Source organism: Grammomys surdaster, unplaced genomic scaffold (assembly GCF_004785775.1).
Source record: "Grammomys surdaster isolate TR1022 unplaced genomic scaffold, NIH_TR_1.0 187, whole genome shotgun sequence".
NCBI classification, from domain to species: domain Eukaryota; kingdom Metazoa; phylum Chordata; class Mammalia; order Rodentia; family Muridae; genus Grammomys; species Grammomys surdaster.
The window spans coordinates 10,556,074-10,581,373 of NW_021604632.1; the positions used below are offsets into that span (position 1 = coordinate 10,556,074).

At 44.1% G+C, this 25,300-nt stretch overlaps 1 protein-coding gene across 4 annotated transcripts; it reads right to left on the reverse strand.

The window, feature by feature from the left end:
* Positions 1-1,216: 1,216 nt before the first annotated feature.
* Positions 1,217-14,028, reverse strand: LOC114622193 (pyrethroid hydrolase Ces2e-like). Of its 4 annotated transcripts, none has more exons than XM_028768604.1 (12): positions 13,956-14,028; positions 11,201-11,405; positions 10,309-10,450; positions 5,966-6,099; positions 5,618-5,876; positions 4,771-4,869; positions 3,804-3,944; positions 3,615-3,695; positions 3,250-3,394; positions 2,770-2,907; positions 1,830-1,902; positions 1,217-1,403 (listed from the first exon to the last, which is right to left on the reverse strand). In XM_028768604.1, exons 1-12 carry the CDS (start codon positions 14,026-14,028, stop codon positions 1,217-1,219), a joined length of 1,677 nt encoding a protein of 558 aa, XP_028624437.1. The 4 variants fall into 4 exon arrangements, with proteins under 4 accessions (XP_028624437.1, XP_028624438.1, XP_028624439.1 ...); XM_028768605.1 differs by having other exon boundaries at positions 4,771-4,865; positions 5,614-5,876; XM_028768606.1 differs by lacking the exon at positions 4,771-4,869.
* Positions 14,029-25,300: the final 11,272 nt, after the last annotated feature.

The following is a 25,300-nucleotide window of genomic DNA, read 5'->3' on the forward strand; positions in this document are numbered from 1 at the left end:
TTTCTAGGACACACCTCAAAGACAAACATCTTCACAGAGGCGGCAGACTCATGCAAGTGTGGGCTCCACACCATATGCAGAACTCCTGATATGAAGAGCAAACCTCAAGAAACAGGACACTGGGAAGCTCCTCTGGTCAACTCCCTAACTCCTGATCCAGCTTGAGAGCGGCATAAGCATGCCTAGTCTTGCTTCTGCAGGCATTTGTAAAATAAACAAATAAGATTTCATATGCAGGGACAACATGTAGGGATTTTTTCATCAATTGGCATCTTTAGTGGTGGATGTCAGAGGTCTCTATGAGCTACAATCTGAAAGCCACGGGATCAGATTTACTTGCTGAAATCTAATTTATAATCCAATGCTATTAAGAGTTGTGAAGAGCCAGAAAGATCAAGAGTACCATTTTTGTCCATTCTAGCCAGTGAGGACACAGTGTGAACTCTTTTGAGTCAGAGACCCAACTCTCACCACACAGAAGTCTGATGGCATTTGACCTTGGATTTCTTGGTTTATAAAAATGTCTATAAATGTCTGCTATTTGTATGTTATCTAGCTTACAATTTTTAAAAGAGATGTTGGTCTTACTATGTTGCTTAGGCTGACTGGAAACTGCTGGGCTCATGTACGCCTCTTGTCTCAGTCTCTGAATAGAAGGGGCCACAGATACCTACTGCAGAGCTCAATTTGCAATTTGTGGACTTCTAGAACAGCAACTTGAACATGTGAAGACAACAGAACTTTGGATCATTAGGTTTCTTTATTGGCTACTTGCAAATAAGAAAGACACGAACCTTGCTGAGAGAGAAAGTGGGATTTTCACATAGCCTACCCACATGTAGTTAATATTTCCAAAGCTTCTGTTTTATTTGAAGAGGATCTGGGGCTTGGAGATGAGGAGAGGATGAGAGATGAGGAGAGGATGGAGGGAGCCTTGTCCTAGTGGAATGTGAAAGAAGACTGGGACACTTAGGGGATCACACATCTATACAATCATGGGACATTTACTGAATGGGTCTCATAAGAAGTGTCCCGACATGTTGAGTAATGAGTGACACACCAACAGTTTGTCATATGTGTTGGCCAAATGGACAACTTTAGAGGTTAGGGATGATTATGTTATTGTTAGATTCTAACAAGATTCTGAATGGGCTTTAATAATGTTAGGCTGACCCCAAATCTACCCAGGCCTACACACCATTTCTCTCACAGGACACTACAGCTCTTTGTGATTTTCCTGAGAGCCTTTTAGCTCCTGGATCTTCTGGGGTAGAGTCCTGGTCCAGAACTTCAGCCTTCTGGCCTTCAGGGATTGGCCCACAGCAGGCTGGGTGTCCAGCTTCAGATACTGCTCATCATGGTCAAACACGGGCCAGTGGGGTAGACCCTCACTGTTGGGGTTCCTGTGGATATGCCAGCCAGCATAGAAAGTGAAAGTCACTCTCATCCAAGGCCCAGTCTACTAATTTGTGTCAGGTCAGTGGACCAATTAGGTCAAGGGTTGAGGAGTCTGATGGAGGATGTGTGCTTGTACAGGGATACAAGTATCACCCGCTAGTGTATGTTCCATCTGGAGCAAGGCTACCTGACCAGTTCTGTGTCTCCATCTCAGATAGAAAATCTAAAGAACAGTACCATAGCACCTGCCAGGTCACTGCAGTCTGATCAATAACCAATAGGTACAATATATCTAAGTGTGCCCTGGGGTGAGGAGGACTCTACCATGTGATGATGAATTATCCATGCATGTTAATGAGGCTATCAATCGCAAATGGAACCATAGATAGGGATACACCACTAGGGAGCTTGGGGGAAGAGAGTGTTCTCACCCATGTCGTGCAAAGTTGGCCCAGTACTTCATCATCCTTCTGCTCAGCAGCTTCTCCTCCACAGTGAGGTCAACTGTAGCCAATGGGTAGACAAAGGTCCAGGTCCCAGTCACCTGTTGCAGCTGCCTACTTATGCTCCACAATCTCAATTCTTACGGCAGCCCGACCCTGAACTCTAGGTCTCTTTCCTTTCTCCCTTTACCACCCAGGATCCAAGAGCCACCCACACCTCTAATTGAATTCCTCCATGTTCATTTCTGCTCCAGTGTGTCCTCATTCCCTCTAGTGTAAATGTGGTGGCTTGAATGTTTTGATTTCTGCAGGCTCACATATTTGTATGCTTGGTCCCAGTTAGTGGAACTGTTTGGGAAGAATTAGGAGGTGTGGCCTTGTTGGAGGAGGTGTGTCACTGGAAGTTGGCTTTGAGGTTTAAAAAGTCCACTATTCTAGCTCTCTCCCTCTCCCTCTCCCTCTCTCTCTCCCTCTCCCTCTCCCTCTCCCTCTCCCTCTCCCTCTCCCTCTCCCTCTCCCTCCCCTCCCCCTCTCCCTCTTTCCTTCCTGCCTTGTGCTTATAGATCAAGATTTAAGCATTTAGCATTACTCCAGTGTCCTTCCTGACTGTATGCTGACATTACTCCATCCATGATAACCATGAACTCTAACTATCCATTTGAAACCAAAAGTTCCAATACATTCTCTCTTTCTTCTATAAGTTGCCTTTGTAATAGTGTCTCATCACAGCAATAGAAAAGTAACTAATGTAATAATAAGTTATACTTGAAAGCATCCAGATTCTAATCTGGGTGTGACTTTTAAGCAGGAAATGTCTTGATTATGTCTTCTCTCAGAGCTTGATTTTCTCAACTGGACTAGAAGCTCATGTACCCTCAGGTACCCGCCTGGGACCTCATTCAGCTCATAGAAAACAAGACAAACTCACGTTTCATGCCCCAGAAGGAGTTCCCAAAGACAAAGGGAACTTCATCTCCATGGTCAGCTTTCACATGGGGTGGTCTGACATCTTTGAGATAGTTGGCCTCATGACAGAACTCATAAAAGTAGACAGGGGCATGGGAGCCTAGAGGTGAGGACACATGGTGACACGACATTCTTTTACCTGGAACTATCCTGCCTAACCCTTGGTGACAAGGTACATTGTCACAAGGTATCTAGCGTCACAGTTGTCAAATGGGTGGTTCCATGCTGAGCACTAGTTATGGGAAAGTGCTTGGATAAACAGTGACCATGACCTTCCCAGATGAATAGTTTTGGCAAATCAATAGAGTAACAGAAACCTGTTTGCTTACCTGTACCTGGATAAGATGTTGTTCTCTTATACTAGAAGGAAGAAATACTGACACCAGAGTTCTTCTAGAACCCATGGCTTTGAGCCCCCTGTCTCCATTACATGTGTACTCACGCTGAAAATGTGCTACTTGGAGTGCAGGGATAATGAACATGAAGTCTCCCATCATCTCTCTGAACTGTGCTTGGAGGGTCTCGGTGTCTTCAGTGTTCCCCATGTACTCTTCCATTAGTAGGTCACTACACTCAGGAGGTAGCATCTATACCAAGATCAGGAAGAATGAGGTTAGACAGGTTCTTGTTTTGACAGGTAGCAGCCTTGGTGTGAAGAATGTGTTTGGGGATGAGACAGGGTATTCGGGGAAGGTGTAAGTTCTTGGAGGAGCCCACCCATAACCACACATACACAAACCTTTGTTTCTAGGTATGCTATCTATGTAGAGGTCCTTTCTACTGGAGGCAGTACTCAAAATGTCTCACCATTTGTGTTGTTGTATTCTTCAGAACAGCCTGCAGGGTCTCTCTGGTTATTTTGTTTATAGTCTGATCAGAGCCCAGAATCTGGGAGACAGAGGACAGTTTTAGTGTAAGGTGGATGGATATGGATCAGTCTTCCACTGCCCAACATATGAGTCTCCGGACTTCTAGAGAATTGGAATTGTGCCTCACCATGGGGAGAAGCCAACCGTATTCATCATTGTTGACACCAATGATGCTGGGGACAGGGTGAAAGTCCACAGAAGTCAACAACTCTTGGGGGTGATTGGGTAGGAACTCCCCATCCACCACAGCAGGGATTATCTTGAAGACCTGAGGAACATCCATGGTCAGTGATGAAGGTCAAATCCATATATATTCTGTTATCTACTGAGAAAACTTAACCATTACCCCCTTTCTTTGTCTCAGGATACTCCTCTACCCCTGACAGAGATTCTCCATATATTAGAATGTAGCTGGATATTTCCCCTGCTACATTTTACAATAAACTCAGTAATTTGGGAGGAGCTAATATGGGAGGAGTAAGGAGAGGAAGAGGAGAAGGAAGAAGTGGAGCTAGAGGAGAAGGAGAGATGTAGGAGCTATGGAGAACCATATATGCATCAAGAACAGTCCTGGGTAACAAATTTTATTTAAGGTTAGGTATTGGGCAACAACTCAAATTTTGTGGGCATCTTGTTAATTGAACATTTCTAAATGTATAAAGCCTTTGGATAATAATTAAGCTTTAGAATTTTATTTCTACCAGGTACTGCATGGATGGTGGGTATTGTCTGGGGTTCAGCCAAGCTCTGAGGAGACAGCACGGTAGATTGGCAGAGCCATCTCCCACACTGGTGTCTCATGAGTGTCAGGGCCGGTGCATCTGGCCAGTCTGAGACAAGCTGTGGCGAGAGCACACCGCCACTCTTGGCCTCAGGTCTTGTCTAGTTGGGAACATGGTGGCCCCATAAGACCAAGCCAGATTGGGAGTGCCGTTCTAAATATTAACCTCAACATTAGGATATCTTGGTGTTCATTATACACACAGGATTAAAAGGATATCAAACCATGGAACAGAGGTAATTTGTTTAGAGTAGTAGGGACCAACTCCTAAATCCTATACCCCAGGTCCTCCAAGACACACAATTCTCCCAACCTCATTAATAGCCAGAATTTCCTCTTCACTCTTGTTTCTCAGACAGCGCACCAGGGTCTCTGAGTCCATGGTCTCACAACCAGATAAGATGGCTACTGTCTGCAAATGGACCAGGCAGGAGTTGGTTCATCTTAGTAGGCAAGGAGAAGAGTTTTCCTAATCCCAATTAGCTACCACTGTGCCCATGTATCTCTGTGCTGTGTAGATTAGAGTAAGTATGAAATTCCCATTTTCTTGTTCCTCAGATGTGACAGCCAGAGGGGTCATTCTACCTAAGCATATTTAAAAATAAGCTATGTGTATGTTCATGTGTGATTTTGGGAGTGCCTGTACCATGGTGTGCAAAGATCAGTCGGTGCTGTTTGGTTGCTAGTTCTCACCTTCTGTCTTGTTTGAGAAAATGTCCTTTATAAGACCTGCCTACAAGAGTCTATCTTGCTTGTGACCTTCCAGGGATTTTTCCGGCCTCTGTCTCCTATCTTACCATTGGAAGACTAGGATTACAACCTTGTTACCACATTCAGCTTTGTGTGTTTTCTGGGGGATTTGAGCTCAGATCCTTATGCTTATTAACAAGGCAAGTGTTTTTATCTATTGAACAATATCTTCAGATCATGCATGTTTGTTTTTGATGGATAATGGAAGCCATAAGATGCTTATATATGCTTATTACACTCAATTTGTATAAATCAGAAAGAAGTGGATTCTAACCCTCGTGTCTCCCAGAAAGTACTAGAAAGGAGCTATTTCCTATGCTCCTTTATGCACCACTGAACAGACTTCCATAGTATCAGAAGGTGAGGCCTGAAGCTGTAGGGTTATTGATAGGATGGCTGAGGTAACTCACTGTGTAGACCACCTCAGAGGTGTTGGAGATAAGGTCAGGCAGCAGGGCCACCCCACTCTCCATGATGGCTCCATGGAAGAGCCCCTGGGACATGGGGGACACAACATGTGAAGACACACTTGTGCCACCTGCAGACTCGCCAAAAATGGTGACATGGTCAGGGTTGCCTCCAAAGTGGGCGATGTTCTGCTGAACCCAGCGTAGGGCGGCCACTTGGTCCAGATAGCCCCAGTTTCCTCTAGCATGCTCATCTCCAGTGCTGAGAAGTGGCAGGGAAAGAAAGAATCACAGGGCTTTCTTATTTCTGTTCATCCACTACTGTACAGCACAGGCCAGCCCCAGACTCACCTGAAGAAGCCCAGGATACCCAGGCGGTACTGGATAGTGACCACCACCACATCTTCAATGGCTGCCAGCATGGATGCATCATGAATGGAAGCCATGCCCATAACCAGTGCGCCACCATGGATCCACACCATCACCTGTGGAGATCAAGTCAGAAGCTAGGAGGTTCCCACCCAGCTCATGCTCCACCTGGAGCTCAGGTTTTACCGAATGCTTTGTCTCAGTGTTCCTAGACACATAGACACATCTCCCTCAGGATGTCCTCACTGGGGCCACAGACAGAGCCCTGGCTCCGTCAGTATACTTGCTAGCCTGCCTGCCTCTCTCAGAACCTAAGCCTGTATTAATGGCTCTAAATCTGGAGCAGCAACATCACTGCTCTCAGACTCCTCTGAAATGAAATAAAATAATCAATGTCTCTTTATTAATAAAAAAAAAACATTGGCACATAGTTGGTTACATGATATGTGCTTTTAATACCAGAACCTTGGGACCAGACAGGCTGCCCATGCACCTTCTTTTTCCACTTCTCTGTCCCAGATCCAATTCTCAGGGTTACTTCTAGAGCTCCAACAGAACACTAGCTGCAGTTTCTCATCCCCTGTCTTCATCTCCTGTGGATCCTTCAGACCATTCCTCATGACCTTCCCTCGTTTCCTCATCCCTGGGACCCAACCGCCAACTCAGGGGCAACCACCAGTAAAGCCTACCAGATGACCAGGTAGTTTGCCTGTAGATTTTCACTCTCTCTGTTCCCCTAGACCCAATTCTCAGAGTCACCCCTAGAACTGTAACAGACCATCTCCCCCTGGCCACCCCTTTCCCAAGCCTCTAGCACCAGCTGAGCACACCAGTAAATGCACACAGCCACACACTATCTGAAAATCCAGGGACGGGAGCAGAAACCAAGGAAAACAAAGACCACCAAACAAAAACAAATCCAGAAATCAGTACCTAGACCTATAATCACCCCCAAACCAGATGCCTAGACACCAGTGTAAGAACGCAATGACAGCCAGGGCTATATGTCTCCACTAGAGCCCAGCTATCCTCCCAATGCAGGTCCTGAATATCCCAACATAGCTGAAACACGTGGAAGAAGACCTTGAAACCAACTTTATGAAGAAGATAGAGTTCTGTAAAGAGGAAATGTATAAATCCCTTAAAGAAATCCAGGAAAACAGGAGCAAACAATCGGAGTAAATGAATAAATCTTAAAGAAAGCCAAGAGGAAACAAACAGTTGAAGAAAAGAAATAAAACTGTTCAAGACCTGAAAATGGAAATAGAAACAATAAAGAAAACACAAACTGAGGGAATCCTGCAAAATGTAGGAATGCAAACAGGAACCACAGAGGCGAGCTTCAACAACATCATATAAGAGACGGAAGAGAGAATCTCAGGCATTAAAGGCACAGTGAAAGAAATGAATACAGCAGTCAAGGGAAATGTTAAATTAAAAAAAAAGTTACTGACATAAAACATCCAGAAAATCTGGGACACTAGGAAAAGACCAAACCTAAGAACAGTAGAAATAGAAGGCAAGATTCTCAGCTCAAAAACCCAGAAAATATTTTCAACAAAATCAGAAAAAAAAATTTCCTAATTTAAAGAAGGAGATACTTATAAAGGTATAAGTAGCATACAGAACATCAAGTAGATTGGGCCAAAAAATAAAGTCTGCTTGTCACATAATAATCACAACACTAACCATATAGAATAAAGAAAAGATATTAAGAGCAGCAAGGAAGAGTTCAAATAACATATAAAAGCATTACACCTGACTTCTCAGTGGAGACTCTAAAAACCAGAACGGTCTAGACAGATGTTCACCAGACTCTAAGAGACCACAGATGCCAGCCCAGACTACTATACCCAGCAAAACTGTCAGTCACCACAGATGAAGAAAGCAAGATATTCCATGATAAAGTCAAATTTAAACAATATCTATCTACATATCTAGCCCTACAGAAGACAATAAAAGGAAAATTCCAACCTGAGGATGTTAACTGCATCCATGAAAACACAGAACATAATCTCATAGCAGCAAAATCAAAGGAAGGGAAACACACACGCACACACACACACACACACACCATCACCACCACGGACTTTGCATGAAAATGGATGCAACTAGAAAAAAATTCTTCTGAGTGAGGTAATCCAGACCCAGAAAGACAAATATGCATGTATTCACTTGTAAGAGAATATTGTCTGTTAAGAAAATTAAAATCAAGCTGCAATCCAAGACCCAGAGAGGCTAGGTAAACAGAAGATGCATGGACCTCCTTGGGAAAGGGAAATAGAATAGATTTTTGGGGGTGGGCTGGAGAATGGGTGAGGATAGGAGTGGTAAGGATCCAGTGGGAAGGAAACATGGGGAGAGAGTTGGAATTGGGGAGCATTGGGGGTGGTGGTGTGGAAACCTGGTGTAGTGGGAACTTCCTAGAATCTATGAGGATGGCCCTAGTGAAGACTCCTAGCAATGGAGGACACAGAGTCTGAACTGAACTTCTTTTGTAGTCAGGCAAAGCTTCTAGGGTGGGACTGGGTTGCATTTGGTTGAGTTGTTGGCTGAAGAGATCCCATAGCGATCCCTAAGCAACCCATGCTGATGCTAGGACCGAAAGTTGCTCTCTGAAAACTAACAGCAGGATACCATTGCCAAGGACAATATCCTCTCAGTTCCTCGGATGGAGAGAGGGTGAGCTGGTGCCTGCATGGAGCCTTCACTCCTATGTCCTAGTATCTTTGGTTCGAGTAGGTACTCTGTAAGATATGGAAAGAGAAACTTAGACACCAACCCACACAGAAAAACCTTATCCTATAATCTGTTCTGCCCGAAATGTGCCGGGACAATGTTAGCTCAGAACTTGTGGGAGTGACCACGTTTAACATGAGGCCCACACTAAGAGCGAGAACTCATGCCCTATAGATGGCCAGGAACCAGAGACTGGATAGTCCAGAGAACCAAACATGACGAGCACTAAATAAATAAATAAATAAATAAATAAATAAATAAATATCAATGAAGTGATTTCTAATGATCTTCTGCTATAATTATGGATCAGTGCCTTGTCCAGTTGTCATAAGAGAGTCTTCCTCTGGCAGCAGATGGGAGTGAGTGCAGAGACACACAGCCAGACACTATGCAGAGAGTCTAAATCAGAGGTTTCCATCAGATCCCTCCTCTTGGAGATCTGGGAACCCAGTGGAAGAAGGAGAGGAAAGATTATAGGAGTCAGAGGGGATGGAGGACACCAGCAGGACGTAGCCCACCAATGGAACTAAGCAGGGCTCACATGGGCTCACAGAGACTGAAGCAGCAAGCACAGGGCCTGCATGGGTCTGCACCATGTCCTCTGTGCATATGTTATGGTTATTAGCATGGGGGTTTTGTAGTACTCCTAACAGTGGGGGTGGGCATATCTCTGACTCTTTTGCCTGCCTTTTGGGAGTCTTTAACTCCTACTGGATTGTCTTGTCCAGCTTTGATATGGGCGTTTGTGCCTAGTCATATTGCATCTTGTTATGCAGTATTTGGTTGATATCCCTGGGAAGCCTGCTCTTTTCTGAAGAGGAAATGGAGGTAGAGAGGATCTGGGGGAAAGGGGTCTGAGGGGAGCTGGGAGGAGTGGAGGGAGGGGAAACTGGTCAGGATATATTGTATGAGAGAGGGACCTATTTTTAATGAAATATATATATATATTTAATATAATAAACAAATAATATAAATATATTTATATGTATTATACAATATGTATTTTATATATAAATTTAATAATATTTTAAAGTTTTAAAATAAATGTTAAAATGTATAATGTATTTTAAAATTTATATATTCTATAAATATATAAATAAAAATATAAAATATATTATCTATATCAGAACTCTGGAAACAAATGTCAAAGATCTCTGAATTCAAGGCCAACTTGGTGAACATAGCAAGTTCCAGGCCAGCCAGGGCTACAAAATGAGACACTTTCAAAAACGCAAAGCAGAGCAGAGCAGAGCAGAGCAGACCAAACCAAACCAAACCAGAACCACATCCACATTGGCACAATGGGTAGTCTATGATCATAAATCGGCATGACCTCAGTGTTTAGCTCTCAGGCCTCTGGTAGGTAGTGTGAAATTTGAGTTGATCAAAGAGCCACAACTGCTAATTTCTCAGAGTCTTTAGATCTCTGTGTCCCATAACCAGGTTTAGTTTGCACTAAGGCAGAGAAAGTCTTCCTGGATATGATAGGGAGAGCTCATCAGGGCTCACATTGAGTTTCCCAATCTAGCCATCTTGAAGAAATGCACTCCCACCCATGCCAAAGCAGGCCACGGCCTGACACTCACAGGCAGGTTAGAGCCCTCGTGGGCATGGGCTGGTGCGTAGATGTTGAGATACAGGCAGTCCTCAGAAGTAGAGATGGGAGGCATGCTCAGTTTCATCATCTCCAGACTCTCTGCACTCACGGTTTCAGAATTTTGTAGACACCTAGGGACAGTGACAGACAGGAATTCCAAGAGATGAAACACAGAGGTTAAAAACAGACCCTGAGTATATATTTGCTCCAAGCCATCAGTATTTAGCTCTCAGGCCTCTGGTAGGTAGTGTGAGATTTGAGTTGATCCAGAAGGTACAACCACTCTTTTCCCTGTGGTGTCTTGATAACATGAGATCCCTCTCCAAAATTCTCTTCCCATCAAGATAAAGGTCACAGGCTCTGGGAAAACTGGTATGATCTCAAACTTCCCCTGAGGCTGTCAGATGGGAGGGGGCTTTGGATCCTGCTTCTCCTTTGAATGGGATATCAATGTTTCCATCTGTGAAAACTATTGGTGTGTGTGATGATACCATTTCTCTTTGTACTCTCTGAGGCCTGGTATCGAGAGCTGTACCCAGATAGCCGCTGCATTAATATACAGGGTGGTGGGACATCCTTCCTCTCAAGTTCAGACTCTCAAGGAACTGTTTTCTTTTCCAGAATCTCCATTTGGAAGACATGTATTTGTTTCTTGGCCAGTGGTACTTAGACATTTATAGGCTGGTACAGTGATTGTGGAGGGTGATTTTGCCAAGAAACCATTGTTACATTGGCCTCTCTCTGGCACTGGCAGAATATCCCCATCACAGGGAGAATGCAGCTGAGGGGTTGAGATGGAGAAAGCATTGCAGCCCGGCTCAGAGCCCTGAGTTCCTGCCCATTCCAGGGCCCGAAATTCCCTGGGTCTCAGGAGGACTTACCTGGGTGGGTAGGTGGTCCCACTCCTCACGCCACTCCATTGTTCAGGAGGTTGAGGGGGTGCAAATCTCAGCTGGTCTAGAGGAGGCTTGGCAAAGGGAATTCCCAGGAAGGTGTGGACACCGACTCTAGTGTCATTCAAGTGGACAAGATTGCCTCGAACCTGTCCTGTGTGGGTGGTCCTGATGGGGCTGTTTGAGTCTTCACCTGTGAGTGACATATGATATCAAGGTTGGGTTTGCCCAATCATCCACCTTCAAACTATGAGTGTTGCTTCTTTCTTGTTAGCCTCAGCTCGGCCTTCTCCAAGTGTCCTGGTCTCCAAATACTGGTAACTGCCAGGCACCAGGTATCTAACCAGGCTCACCAAGGGGCCTTGGTGCAAGGATCCATCCCTATGCGCTCCTAGCAATATATTTTATAGTGGATGCAATTCAAGTGCTGTGAGAGAGGAACCCCTGGGGGTTGCTGGCACCAGGTCCATTGAGAGAGCCTGCCTGGAGGGAATGAGGTAGAGAGTGATAGGGACACCCACATCATCCTCTGTGTTTGACAGGTACACACACATCTACATACAGTTTGCACACACCACACAGGCATACACAACAGGCACATGTACATGTACATAAACAAATTATAATTTTAAAAAGATCGAGCTGTTGTAGCTGGGATCAGAGAGTAAAGACATGATTGAAAGTCACCTAATAATCCCAGTAAACCTAGGCTGTTTGAGTCCCTGTATTTGTAAGATGGATGATGAGCTAGGTCCTCTTCCTCAGCCTATGTCTGGCCTTGGGCACTACACCAAGACCTGATTCTCCAAGCCTAGGGTATAGGGAGGCATCCAGCGAGGCTCTCTGAGTGAAGTTCTCATGTCTCCACCCCACTCTAGGCTGCTGGGTTCTCTCTTCTCCACCAGCTCCTGCCTCCATGGCAACTGTCTCCACAGTATCATGTTCCCATGTAGCAGAGTTTGGCAGACTTGCCCTATTTTCATAAAAAGAGTGAAAACCTTCCATATCTGATCAACATGGATTGCATGTTTGATGCTACTTGGTGTGGTACCAAGTAGCCAAGGCAACAGCCATTCCCAGGGACCAGAGGTTTTCATCCCTAACTCCTGCAATATGCTGTCTACAGGATATGGTGCCACACGACATAACTGTCTATAGAGCTTACTGAGATAATGGGACATTAATAACTGTCACTGCTACAGCAACAGACAAAACATGTTGAAATGAATCTGGTAAGAGTCAAGCTACACCCAGGATGCTTTATCCACCAAGAGATGCTCCGTGGAACCCCGTGTATTGGGGCACTTTTTGTCAGTAGGTGGAAAAACACAAGCAAAAAAAAATCTATGCACACATTTTTAAAAATGAAGCAGAATTGGAGTTTATTAGGCAGAGATTCTTAATGTAAATAGCATATGGGGAAAGGATGGCACATCTCTAACTATATGTGTAGCCTTCTCAAGAGTCACCTTGCCTTTATGACAGCCATATGTGCAAAAAGGGGGCCCGTGAAGAGAAGAAAAAAGGAGTGGAAAATTACTCTGTAATTAAATCTCAGCGAACATCATCTATGTTATGTTTAAAATCAAAAAGTTGCCACTGATTGGATTGCCATCTGACTATATATATATGACATTTCAAATTCCTGATTTTGTTAAGAATTTCTGTCCAAATTTATTTCCAGATCTACCCTCACCCCTGTCTAGTAATGATGCTGAAATTTTTATGAAATTCTGTTTTTACACGTCTCTACATTTACCTTTTTTATGTTTCCCAGGTTCTTGCTGTGTATCCCTGGCTGGCCTGCAACTGAAAAGCCTTCTGCCTTTTCTGTGTCATCCAGCATGCTATTTACACGGATATGCCAACATACCAGCTCACATCTCTCTTCTTAATCATGTGTGAGTTGAGATAGGGGCACAACTCTGTCCCTCTTATAGTTATTAGTAATTCTGAACCCAGGACCCAAACAAGAATGTTCAAATAAGCCAAAAGGAAGTTGGGAAGATTGTCCTGCCCAGAAGGTCCTGGTGACATTTCAGAGTCTGGACAACACCAGGCAAGAATCACAGTATGAAGTCAATATCGTCTCCGCAGGGTAGATCTGATTGAGGCCTGGCAGGAGATCAGCATGGCTCACGCTTGATCACCTTTGGGTAAGAGGCACCTTGTGCACAATATCCTGCTGGCTCATCTTCTTATAAGTTCAAAGTCTTTGTGACAGGCCCAGAGCACATGCCCTTTTCCCTGGAAGCCAAGTTATGCCTTTTTTAAAGGTCAGAAAGTAGACAAGGGAACCTGGGCCTCTCAGTTTGGCAATTATTTGTAGGGCTGGAGAACTGTATAACTGAGGACCTAGGGTCATTTTGGAGTATACCAGGATGCTTTTCTGTTCAAGGGGGTAAAACATCTGGAAATAAATGACAGCATAAAGGTGCGATTATTTTTGCTATTACCCAAGGGACAATAGCAGCTACAGTCACAGGCACAGCCACATACAGATGAGGGAAATGGCCCATCTGCCCCTCTGTACTTCTTTCAGGCCTAGTGCTCTTCAGAGCTTGTCCTAGTGAGCTGGTTCCTTAGGCATCACCGACTCTCTGTGTGCTCAGAGGCCACTTTCCCACTCTGTCATCTCTACCCGCTCCTCCCTCCTTACCACCCTCTTTGCCATAGCTTCAGCTTCCGGCTCTGCAAAAAAACTGGCAACTTTGGTCCCCATCATAAACGTAGGGAGTCTCACCATGCACATGGAGGAGAAACAGAAGACCACAGGCTACAGCAGTCGACCAACCACATAGTGTGTCCAGCGGCATGATCAGCTCTGGGGCTGGACTCTGTGCTGCTATAGGATCCACTGAATGCCTTGCCCAGACAGATACTTGTACCTAAAGAGTTGTAGGCGGGAGCTTGGTGGGCAGGGCAAAGTTGTTGCAGGAGAGCTGTATTCACTTGGTGGAACTGGTAGGAGCCAGGGCTCAGCAGGCGGGGCAAACTTTCTTCTGCTGTGAGTATTCCTTTTTTGGCCTTGCAAGGCACAGCATAGCTTCAGAAGCTATTCTGGATATCAGCAACCCTCAGCTCAAACCTGGAGTCATAGCATTTATTGTCCTTGGAGTCACAAGCCTAGTGTGGGTGTTGGGCTGAAAGCAAGGAACAGAAAGCTGGAACTGCGGAAGCCAGCTCACTAGGATAGGCTCTGAAGAGCACTGGGCCTGAAAGAAGTACAGAGGGGCAGATGGGCCATTTCCCTCATCCTGATGAGTTGTGTCAGTCCATTGTGAGCTTCCCACAGAAGAGTGGTCTGAATATTTGAGAACTATGCTTTTGATATAGAGAGAGCATGGGCCAGCACAGCGTCCTCTGAGCATACCCTTTTCTCCAAAATTTCCTGTCTTTTTGAGTCAGGTTCCTCCTCTTGTACAGTGGTCTATACCTACCCCTAAAGTCCACATATACCCATCCCTGGGAGGCCATGACTGTTTTACTGAAAGTCATTGAAACCGTGGCACTTTGTTGTGCTTTCTAATTACATAATAATTTTCCATGATGACACTTTATACATGTATTTAATGTTTTTAAAGTACATCCACCCCCAGACATCCTCTCTTGTCTTATTCTAACTCTCATTCATGATCTCTGTCCCTACCAATTAGACTGTATTCTACCTTCCTATTTTAAAAGAATTACATTTAAAATTTTACATTTTATATGTAAGGTTTTTACCTACACATATGTAGATGTATCTTGTGTGTTCTTGGTGCCCACAGAGGCCCAAAACAGGCATTGGATCCACTGGAACTAGAGTTAAGTATGGTTATGAGCTGCCACGTGGTTGAATGGAAGTCAGATTCTCTGTGAGAGCAGTGAGCACTGTTAACCACTGAGCCATGTCTCCAGGCCTGGTTTAGCTTTCATGTCCTCTCTCTCCTTCACTTCTTCCCTTCCTACCAACTTCCCTCGGATCATTTATTTAGGCAGATGTGACATACTTTATTCATCTGCACATGAGCCACCAGGTAGATGCCAGTAGGCACCTAGGCATATCCTGGCACATATGAGACTAAGAAGTAGGCACACAGGCTTAGAAATAGATAACACCTACAAGACATAACATGCCTGGTTGTGGCTTTAATTAATCAGCAGATCAGCTCCTTCAGATACTCATGGAAAAGCTGTTACCCATCTCAAAAATGTCTCTACCATTACCAGTAAATATTTGGTCTTTTTGATGGGTGGTTTATGGGTAAAATCAATCTACTGGTCCCAGTCAGACTTACCTCTCTCTTGATGGATTGAATAAGACAAGGTCCTGATACGTCTCTGGGGCACTCGAGGCAAGGCTGGGTGACTTAATGGAGATTTCTGATAAGGGACAAATCTTCAGTTAATTGTGAGAAGAGACTAGGGGCTGCTAGAGACCACCTGGGAATTGGTTGTGGAGGGTTGTTAAAATAGCAATTTTTTCAAGGTAAAATTATTTTTTCCACCTTTAATAAGCCGACCCTGATTTTAGGGATGGTTTTTCTTTATCATCAGATGAGAAAGGAGAAGGTACAGGGCAGTGAGGAGAGGTTTACGGGAATTTAGTTTCCCTGTCAACCTTAGGATTTCTAAGGCTAATGATGACAGCATTAAATTCTTCCTGCTCTTGGAAATGAAGAACAGCTGCTCACCGTGGGGCAGGGGAGGTAGCCTGCAATAATTAAAAATTAAGATGCTATTAATGATAGGTGAGCCTTTAGCAGTTAGTTCCCCCATCCCCGCCCTGCATGTAGGATTAAATGATACAGAAGGCATGTTTGGAGTCTCTATAGATATCTGCAGACAGATACTTGGTCCAGGTTAATGCTCTAGATAATAAGGTAAGTTCAGCTTGTTATGACATGATCCTTGGGACGGAGGAGCATGACCCAGTTGCTGAGTCAGAGGTGGCTATTGTCTTGATTGGGTGGCTTCCTGAGTTTTAACTGAGCTCTTCTCTATAAACCACATAAAGGTTCGAAGGGTCAAGGGAGAATCAAAGATGTTAGGGAAGGATTAGGAGAGTGACTTACTGTTCAGAACAGTTGAGAGAGGAGAATTTTCTGGCTTTGAGGGAATAAGGAGAAAGATGCGACATAATTGATGAAAAGCCACACCAGGGGTTTGAAATGAGTGACACTCAGAGCTTGGACATGGGTGGGAAAAAAATCACAAAAATTTCTTGGTGGCTTAAAAGTGGTTTTAGAGAATGAGATGTATAGGCCTGCTGAATCAGAGCCCCAGACCTTAGTAGCACAACTGACTCCATGATGGAAGTAACATCCAGGTGTAAAACTCAGCCCGGAAACAGCACCACCTGTCTGTCAAAATGAAAACAGAGAAGTAATCCATCAAAGTCCATGGTTATGGGAAAGTCTCTAAATGTACTAACCTTACCTTTTGTCTCCTGTAGTTCTGCTTCTGGTTAACTGTTCTTGTTAACTGAATTATGTCATCCCAGGACATGTTTTTTTTTTGTGATTAAAAGCTCAGGTCTACACTGGGTTCCATACACCCAGTGTAGTTGCAGAATGGCTAGTAAAGACCTTCTGTTGGCTTAAACCCATGTCCTAGCAGTCTTCTCTGGAGAATACTCCACAACAATGTATGTAAAGATAAGGGACTAATGTAAAAGTTTCTTAAATCATGAGACCAGCCCCCAGAAGAGCCTCCAAATGAGAAGGCTATCTTAGGATAATTTTATTTAACTGTTTGTGAAAATAATCAATAATCTGAATATCAGACCCATACTGTTATCCTAAAAGAGTCACACATTTTTTGTTATTTATTTATTTAATTTATTCATTCATTCATTCATTCATTCACTCATTCGTTCTTCTTTCATACAATACATCTCAACATACAATAGCCTCGCCTACCTTCACTCCTCCCAGACTCACTTCCCAGATCTACTACACTGCCATTTCCTTTTAGAAAAGAGAAGACCTCCCAGGGATATTAACCAAATATAACATAAGAAGATGCAATAAAACTAGGCACAAACCCTCACATCAAGGCTGGATGAAACAACCCAGTAGGAGGAAAAGGGTCCCAAAAGCAGGCAAAAGCGTCAGAGACACTCTTACTCTGACTGTTAGGAGTCCCAGAAAACCCCAAGCTAAACCACCACCTATATGCAAGGACCTAGCACAGACCCACGGAAGCTCCATGATTGCCACTTAAGTCCCCATGAGCTCCCAAGAGCCCTGCTTAGTTGATAAGCTGTGGGCTGTGTTTTTCTGGTGTACTTGGCCCCCTCTGGCTTCTATAGTCCTTCCTCCCTTTTTCTCTGGGGTACTTTGAGCTCTGCCTAATGTTTGGCTGTGGGTCTCTGCATCTGCTCCCAACAACTGCCAAAGGAAGACTCTAATGATGATTGGGCTGGGCACCAATCTATAAGTGTAGTGGAATCTCATTAGGAATCACTTCAATGATTTTCTTTTTGGCCAGTCTATTTGATTCCATCTTAAGTCTCTGGGCTATATAGTCTCTGGTTCCTGGCCATCCTGGATGGTTTAAGTCATGGGCTTACTGTCCTGGTGTGGTCTTCAAGTTAGACCAGTCATTGGCTTGCCACTTCCACAAGCTCTTAGCCACCATTGCCCCAGTACATAGTGCAGACAGAATAGAATGTAGGTGGAAGGTTTTGTGGCTGGGTTAGTGTCCCAGAAGCACCACTGGAGGCCTTGCCTAGTTACAGAAGATGTCTAGTTCAGTCTCCATATCCTCCATTACTAGGAATTCCTCACTAGGGTCATCCCCAGAGGTTCCAGGAAGTTTTTACTTCATAATTCATCCATTAGGTATCAGATACTAGCTTGCTTCTTAGGTCCATTTGCTTGGGAGATCATTTCCCAACCTTTACTCTGAGGTAATACTGAGATACGTTTGATGTTGAGATATGTTTCTTACATGCAGCAGAAGGCTGGATCCTGTTTTTTCATCTATTCTGTTAGCTTGTGTCTTTTTATTAGGCGACTGAGTCCATTGATAATGAGAGATATCAATGACAAATGATAATTCCTGTTGTTGTTGTTGGTAGTGGTGGTGGTGTGTGTGCGTGCGCACTTCCCTTCCTTTGGTTTTGCTGGTGTAAGATTAATTATTTCCTGTGTTTTCATGGGTGTAGTTTTCTTCCTTGGGTTGAAGCTTTCCTTGTATTATCTTCTGTAGGGCTGGATTTGTGGATAAATATTGTTTAAATTTGACTAGGTTTCCACATAGCTTCCCCAATTCCAGTTGTACTCTCTCCTGCTGCCCTTCCCCCACCCCATCCCCATCTGCACTCTGCCACCCATCCTCATCTGCTCCCAGTCTGCTCACAAAATCTTTTCTGTTTCCCTTTCCCAGGGAGATCCATGCATCTCCCCTAGAGCCCTCCTGTTTACCTAACCTCTCTGGGTCTGTGGATTGCCCCACCATGCCTGCTCTCTCTGCTTCCCTTCAGCCTTCTTTATAAATGGCTTCCTCTGGGAAGTGTTGCCCACTTTGAGGGAGGGATTTCTCTTCTTAGTTAGTTGTTCTTGGAAGTACCCCACAGACTATTCTCTTAGCTGACTCCAAATCCAACCAAGTTGATAATCAAGATGGACCAGTAAAGGGCTGGAAAGATGGCTCAGCAGTTAAGAGCTCTTCAAGAACACCCAGGTTTAATTCCCAGCAACCACATGGCAGATCACAAAAGTACAGTTTCAGCAGTCTCAGAGTATCGGATGCCCTCTTCTGGCATCTGTGGGCACTGCATGCATGTTGCGTACAGGCATACATATAGAAAAAACATTCATACATGTTAAAAAAAAGATCAGTTGTCAAAAGCCTACCCTTACTAACTCGAGAACCAACCACATCTCCTTTTATCATGCTTATTTTTCAAAATGAATACAATAACAAGGATATAATTCTGTCTAATATGATAGAAGTCTCCCTCATAAAACTGAAAAATATATCATTCTTTTCCCAGAGAAGATGGCAAAGCCTTTTGAAGAATGTTTAGTTTTTTAGTATACCTTAAATTAAATATGATAGTATAGATTCACAACACTTAACTATTGATATAGTCTCAGTGTGCTATTACATCATAAAGAACTAAGAGAATTAAAGCACAGATACTTAATAAGTATGCATGTAATTATATTCATCAATGTGTTCTTAATGAAACAGTACAAAAACATTTATGACAATTAAAACCACTGTTTCTGTAGTTGGTCACATGCCTTTATCTGATATTTATACCTATTTTCTAGCACATTTTGTATTTATTCCACTTTTAGTAAGCACCTAAACAGGTCTTGGTTCTCTACCTGGTAGGCAACCTTTATTCATGCAGAATCTGGACCGTTTATAATTCTGCCTGGATTGGGCTGTTGTAGTTTCACATCGACCCTAATAACAGGACGTGGTATCGCCAAAGAATGCCTGAAGTATCTCTCCAACTCCAGTCACACTCTGTCTTACTTCTGTTACAGAGAAGCCGTCTAATCTCCCTTTGATAGTCTGGCCAACCATCCCTGCTAACACTCTATTCACAGTCTGCCAACTGAAAGGCATCAGGAACCCAATTAGACCAAGGGGAAAGTCTTAGTGTCTGGCTCAATGGAATGTTGTTCTATTTTCTGGCTTTACTCTGAAGCTAAACTTATAGGCCAGCAAAATACAAGGTCATGAGAACAGGAAGCAAACATTTTGCAGGTGAGTCACTTAGCTGTGCTTGTGAGTGGCACCATTTATTCCCATCCCTTGACTCCTAGACCTATGAATCTCAGATACGGGAGAAAAGTACCACATTTGGATGCTGAATACAGAGCATATACAACCTCCTAGAAAACCCTGCCCCAATCCTTTAGGCCAGTGGTGTCTATTGCTGAGACCCTTTAATTCAGTGGCTCATGTTGTTGTGACCCCAACCATAAAATTATTTTTGTTACTACTTCATACTTGTAATTTTAACTGTTATGAATAGTGATGTTGTAACATGGCTGTAGACCTTAGCACAACTGACTTCATGGTGGAAGTACCATTCAGGCTGTAAAACAGCTCACAGACAGCCCCACCTGCCAAAACTAAAACAAAGGCCTAATCCATCAAAGTACATAGTTCTGGGAAAGTCTCTAAGTGTATTAACCTTGCTCTTTGACTTCTGTAGTTCTGCTTCTGGCTAATGGTTCTTGTTAACTAAAGTATGTCAACCTAGGACATGGTTTTTGTGCTTGAAAGCTCACCCTGAGAGGCTCAGTGCTACACTGGGATCCTGAACACCCAGTGTAGTCGCAGGCCAGCTAATAAAGATTTTCTATTGGCTTAAACCCATGCCTTAGCAGTCTTCTCTGGTGAATATCCCATAACAGTATAAATATCTTTTTTTTTTTGAGGGGGAGTTTTGAAACAGGGTTTCTCTGTGTAGCTCTTGCTGTCCTGGAACTCAGAAATCCACCTGCCTCTGCCTCCCAAGTGCTGGGATTAAAGGATGCGCCACCACTACCCGTCCAGTGTAAATATCTTATATGCAGGATATCTGATATGTGATCCCTGTGAAAGGGTTGATCTCAAAGGTGTCATGACCCACAGGTTGCTCTCTACTACTGAACATCCCCCAGCCCTGTGACTTCTCTAAGGTTAAACACATTTGACTTAAAAGCCAGGAATCTTGCTCTAGGTCTGAACTGCAAAAACCCACTGTGATCATACGATGTCATGTGTGTAAATATCCATAAGGTTTTATTAAAAGCAGCTAAACCTGGATGGCTAGGGTAAAATGCTCACTGTACTGGTATGAATACCTAACTCCAGATCCCCTACACCAATAGAAAAGCTAGACATTGTGACCTGCATCTGTAACCCCAGTGGTGAGGAGTAGTCACAGGTGAACCAGGGGCTCTAACTGGCTACCTAGCTTAGGTAAATCAGCAAGCTCCGGCTTCAGTTGGAAACCTTATCTAATAAGTAAGGCGGAGAAGTGCTTAGAGATAGCATCCTGATATTAATCTCTTGTCTTCACATGTACCTATAAATAAAGGTAAGGATACCTACACATGTGTGCATAAATAACACACACATACACAGATATGAGAGAAAGAGAGAGAGAGAGAGAGAGAGAGAGAGAGAGAGAGAGAGAGAGAGAGAGAGAGAGAGGAGGGAAGACTGGGCTTTTGAAACCTCAAAGCCCACCTTAGTGATACACCTCCTTCAACAAGGCCACACTTCCTAATCTATCCTAAATAGTCAACTGGGAACCAAACATTTGATTATATGAGTCTATGTGGGCCATCTCCATTCAATCCACACAGCCATATAACATATTCTACCTTACAAAGCAGCAGAGTGTGGATTCTGACTCTTGAGCTCCTCAGATATTGGGAAGAAGGGGATTCCAATCATTGTTATTGTTTCCACTGATCAGAGCCAGTGTCAGAGCAGGAGAAGGTTGGATCTGTGGGAGAGTGCTGGGGTGGTGGAGGGCACTAACTGTAGACCACCTCAGAAATGTTGTGCTCCAGGGACACCCCACTCTTCGTGATCTGTAGATCCAAAGTCCTTGGGATATGGAAAACACTATATGTGAAGATGCTACTGGTTTGTGCCACTTGCTGACTCACCAAAAAAAGGTGATATGGTCAGGGTTGTCCCCAAAGTGTCAATATTCTGCTGGATACAGAGTAGGGTGGCCCTTTGGTCCAGGTAGTCCCAGTTGCCTTGGGTGTGCTGGTTTCCAGTGCTAAGAATTGGCAGGGATGAGAATCACAGAGACGTTCTGTTTCTACTCAGCACATACTGCCTAGCTCAGTCTCAAGCTCACCTGAAAAAGCCCAGGACACCCAAGCAATACTGGCTAGTGAGTACCACATTCTCAGTGGCTGTCAGCATGGATCCACCATGACTAGAAGCCAGTCCCCGAACTATCCCAACACCATGAATCCATACTATTACCTGGAAAAGTCAAGACAAGACCTCCCTTCCCAAGTTGGGCTATCTCTTAGACCATCTGCCTTGCCTATATTCCAGTTAGGCATGTACACAAAACTCTTCAGTACCTTAACACCCCATTAGCATAATCCATCTCACCCCATCCTTTATGAATCTGTGTTTTGACTCATGTCTCCAACTCATGTCAGCAATTCAGCCTCTCTGATGTAAAATGAAAGGGTTATACCCATAAATATCTTTCTTTATTATTAAACAAAGGGTCAGCAAGTCTCATTGGGACAGAAGATAATAAGTACTTTTCATTTTGGCTGACGTTGATATTCATCCCTTGGGTTCCTGAGTAAGCCTATAGCACAAAGGCTGATAAAGTGTATCCTGAGCTAATCAATATCTTAGTCTCAGACCTCTGAGTCTTTGGAGTTCTGTGGCATACACCCAGTGGTCAGCTGCTAACTGTGCCTGAGAAGGCTTCCTTAGATGCTCTAGGGAGAGGCTTTTCTTTTTCCCTTCAGTTTTCGCATTTATGGGACGCAGGTTGATTTGTCTCTTTTAATCAACCTGCTGGAGAAGTACTCTCTCCGTGACCCGACCGTGGCCTGCCCCTCACAATGAGGCTAGAGCGTCATGGGGCTGGGCTGTTGTATAGATGTTGAGATACAGGCAGTCCTCAGACCTGGAGGTGGGAGGTATGCTCAACTTCATTGTCTTCAGCTCTCGTCATTCAGTATTTCAATATTTTATAGACAGCCAGTGACAATGACAGACAGTTATTCTAATTACAATTAGGTGGTCAAAACTAGGCCCTAAGTCTGGATATGCTTCCAGTCGCCCTCAGTGCCTGCTCTGCATGATGCCCTTCTGACACAGTTCTTCCTTGGAGTCTTCTTCCACTGAGGTAAAGTGTACAAAGACTCACAGGAATCTGGGATGGAACCTAGATTTCTATGGAGGGCTCCAGTTGGGTGGGGCCTTGGCTGTCACTTTTCCTGAGAGTAGGACATCTAGGAGTCTTAAGAAAATTATGGGCTACATGCAGTACCATTCAGCACTTGTATATTGCATAAGGTCTGAATATTGGAGTGCTAACTGTCACTTCATCATTCACTCTAAACACTAACACATCCATTAAAAAATTCCACATGCTGGTTGGTGGGATGACTTAGCAGGTAAGAGTGCTTGGCGAACCAGTCTGATAAACTGAGTTCAATTCCTGGAACCTTCTATGGAAGTCTAAAAACTGATTCCCAAAAGCTGTCTTCTGACTTCTACATATGTGCCATGGTATGTGAATACCTGCACTCACACATACATATCACACAAACACACACACATACAATAAACAAACAGACAAACACGCATGGGAGAACACACAGGGCATTCAGCTGTGGAACTGAGATGGAGGGACCACTGCAGCATGGCCCAGAGCTCCGAGCACTCATCTACCCCATAGCCTGAAGTCTCCTGGGCCCCAGAAAAACTTCCATCTCCCACATTGCTCTACATTCTGGAGGTGTAAAATGCAAAGCATACCATTTCTGAGGTGGTTTGGCAAAGCCAATTACTAGTGTGGACACCCATTTCAGTGCTATTCAAGTGGACAAGGCTGTCTTGCATATATCTCATGTGGCTGGTCCTGATGAAGCTGGCTGAATCCTGACCTATGAGTGGATGCATCACATCAAGCTTGGGTCTCTCTAACCAGCTGCCACCACAGCATGGGTGTTCCCACTGTTTGGTCAAGCTCAGGTAGTTTAGTCAGGGTTTGTTCTGAAAACACTGGTTTCACACACTCCCAGACCCCAGCCTATCCAATGAGGCTCAGGTAGACGCCTTGGCCATCTCTCTCTCTGTCTCTCTCTCTGTCTCTGTCTTTGTCTCTGTCTCTCTCTCTGTCTCTCTCTCTGTCTCTCTCTGTCTCTGTCTCTCTCTCTCTCTGTCTCTCTCTCTGTGTCTCTCTCTCTGTCTCTCCTGCCAGGACATGTGAGCTATTAGAAAGCTTGTAGGGACCACACTGAAAAATTTCCTATCCTATGGCATCTCAACCTAGAGATGGCCAGAAAGCATCATTCTTACAAGAAGTGGCATGAGAGGATCTCTGAGAGATGTGTAGTTGTGATGAGAACGAAAAGCTCAGGCTGTTGCATTAAGGCTCAGAGAGGGAAGACATGACAGTCACCTAAAGAAACCCCCAAACCTAACTTTTCCAAATCCTAATATTGGGTGGACATGGATGATGAGTGCCAAGGGGTTGCTTGCTGTTATTTACCTCAGACAAGGTCCTGCTCTGGGTGCTGTGCATTCTTCAGGCAACTCTGTTTCTCAGCTGAGGATGTAGGGAAGTGTCCAGTGAGGCCCTTCTTTCTCCTGCTGGCTATGCCATCTTAACCAGTTCTCACCTCCCTGGCTCTTCACTGTCCTTGACATCAGGATCTGTGGCTGTAGTGCCTGGCAGCTCTGACCCATTTCTGTGAGAAAATAGAGGAAACTTATAGTTTTCCATCTGACTATGCGTGCTCAGGCCTCAGCATGATGCAATATGTGTGTGTGTGTTTTTAAACAATCTTGTTAAACTATCTCAATAAAAGGTATAGTCTCACTATAAAAAGACCTACAGAGGCAAATGAATCTGGGTCCATGGGGGCTCACAGAGACTGAACCACCAACTGAAGAGCGTTCAGGGGCTGGAACTAGGTTTTCTACACATTTGTAGCAGATGTGCAGCTTGGTCTTTATGTGTGTCCCCTAACAATTGGGGGTGGATCTGTCTCTGACTCTGTTGCCTGACATTGGATCCCATTCCCATACCTGGACTGCCTGCTTGGGCCTCAGCAAGAAAGGATGTATCTAGTCCTGCTAGGGCTAGATGCCCCAGGATGGGAGGTACCCAAAGTGTGTTTCCCCTTCTAGGAGGAGAAGGGTAATGGAGAGAGAGATTTGTAAGGGTGGGACTGGGAGAAGAGGAGGGAGGGGGCTGTGATCGTGATGCTATGTGAATAAAAAAATTATTGAAATAAAAAAGGGAATAGTCTTTAGATAGGCAGTCCTCATAGAAACTTTTGTTAATTTTACCAGATTTGCTTTGTGTTTTAAAAGTCTTCTTTTGTATATAATGTATACAATGTATACATTAATCTAATGTATATA

Coding starts and splice junctions, on each gene's coding strand:
- LOC114622193 (XM_028768604.1), bottom strand. CDS start 14,028: ATGCCGCTGGACACACTATGTGGTTGGTCGACTGCTGTAGCCTGTGGT. Junction 1,903..2,769: donor CTCCTTCTGGGGCATGAAAC/GTGAGTTTGTCT, acceptor CATTGGCTACAG/TTGACCTCACTGTGGAGGAG. Junction 1,404..1,829: donor GCCAACTTTGCACGACATGG/GTGAGAACACTC, acceptor GCATATCCACAG/GAACCCCAACAGTGAGGGTC.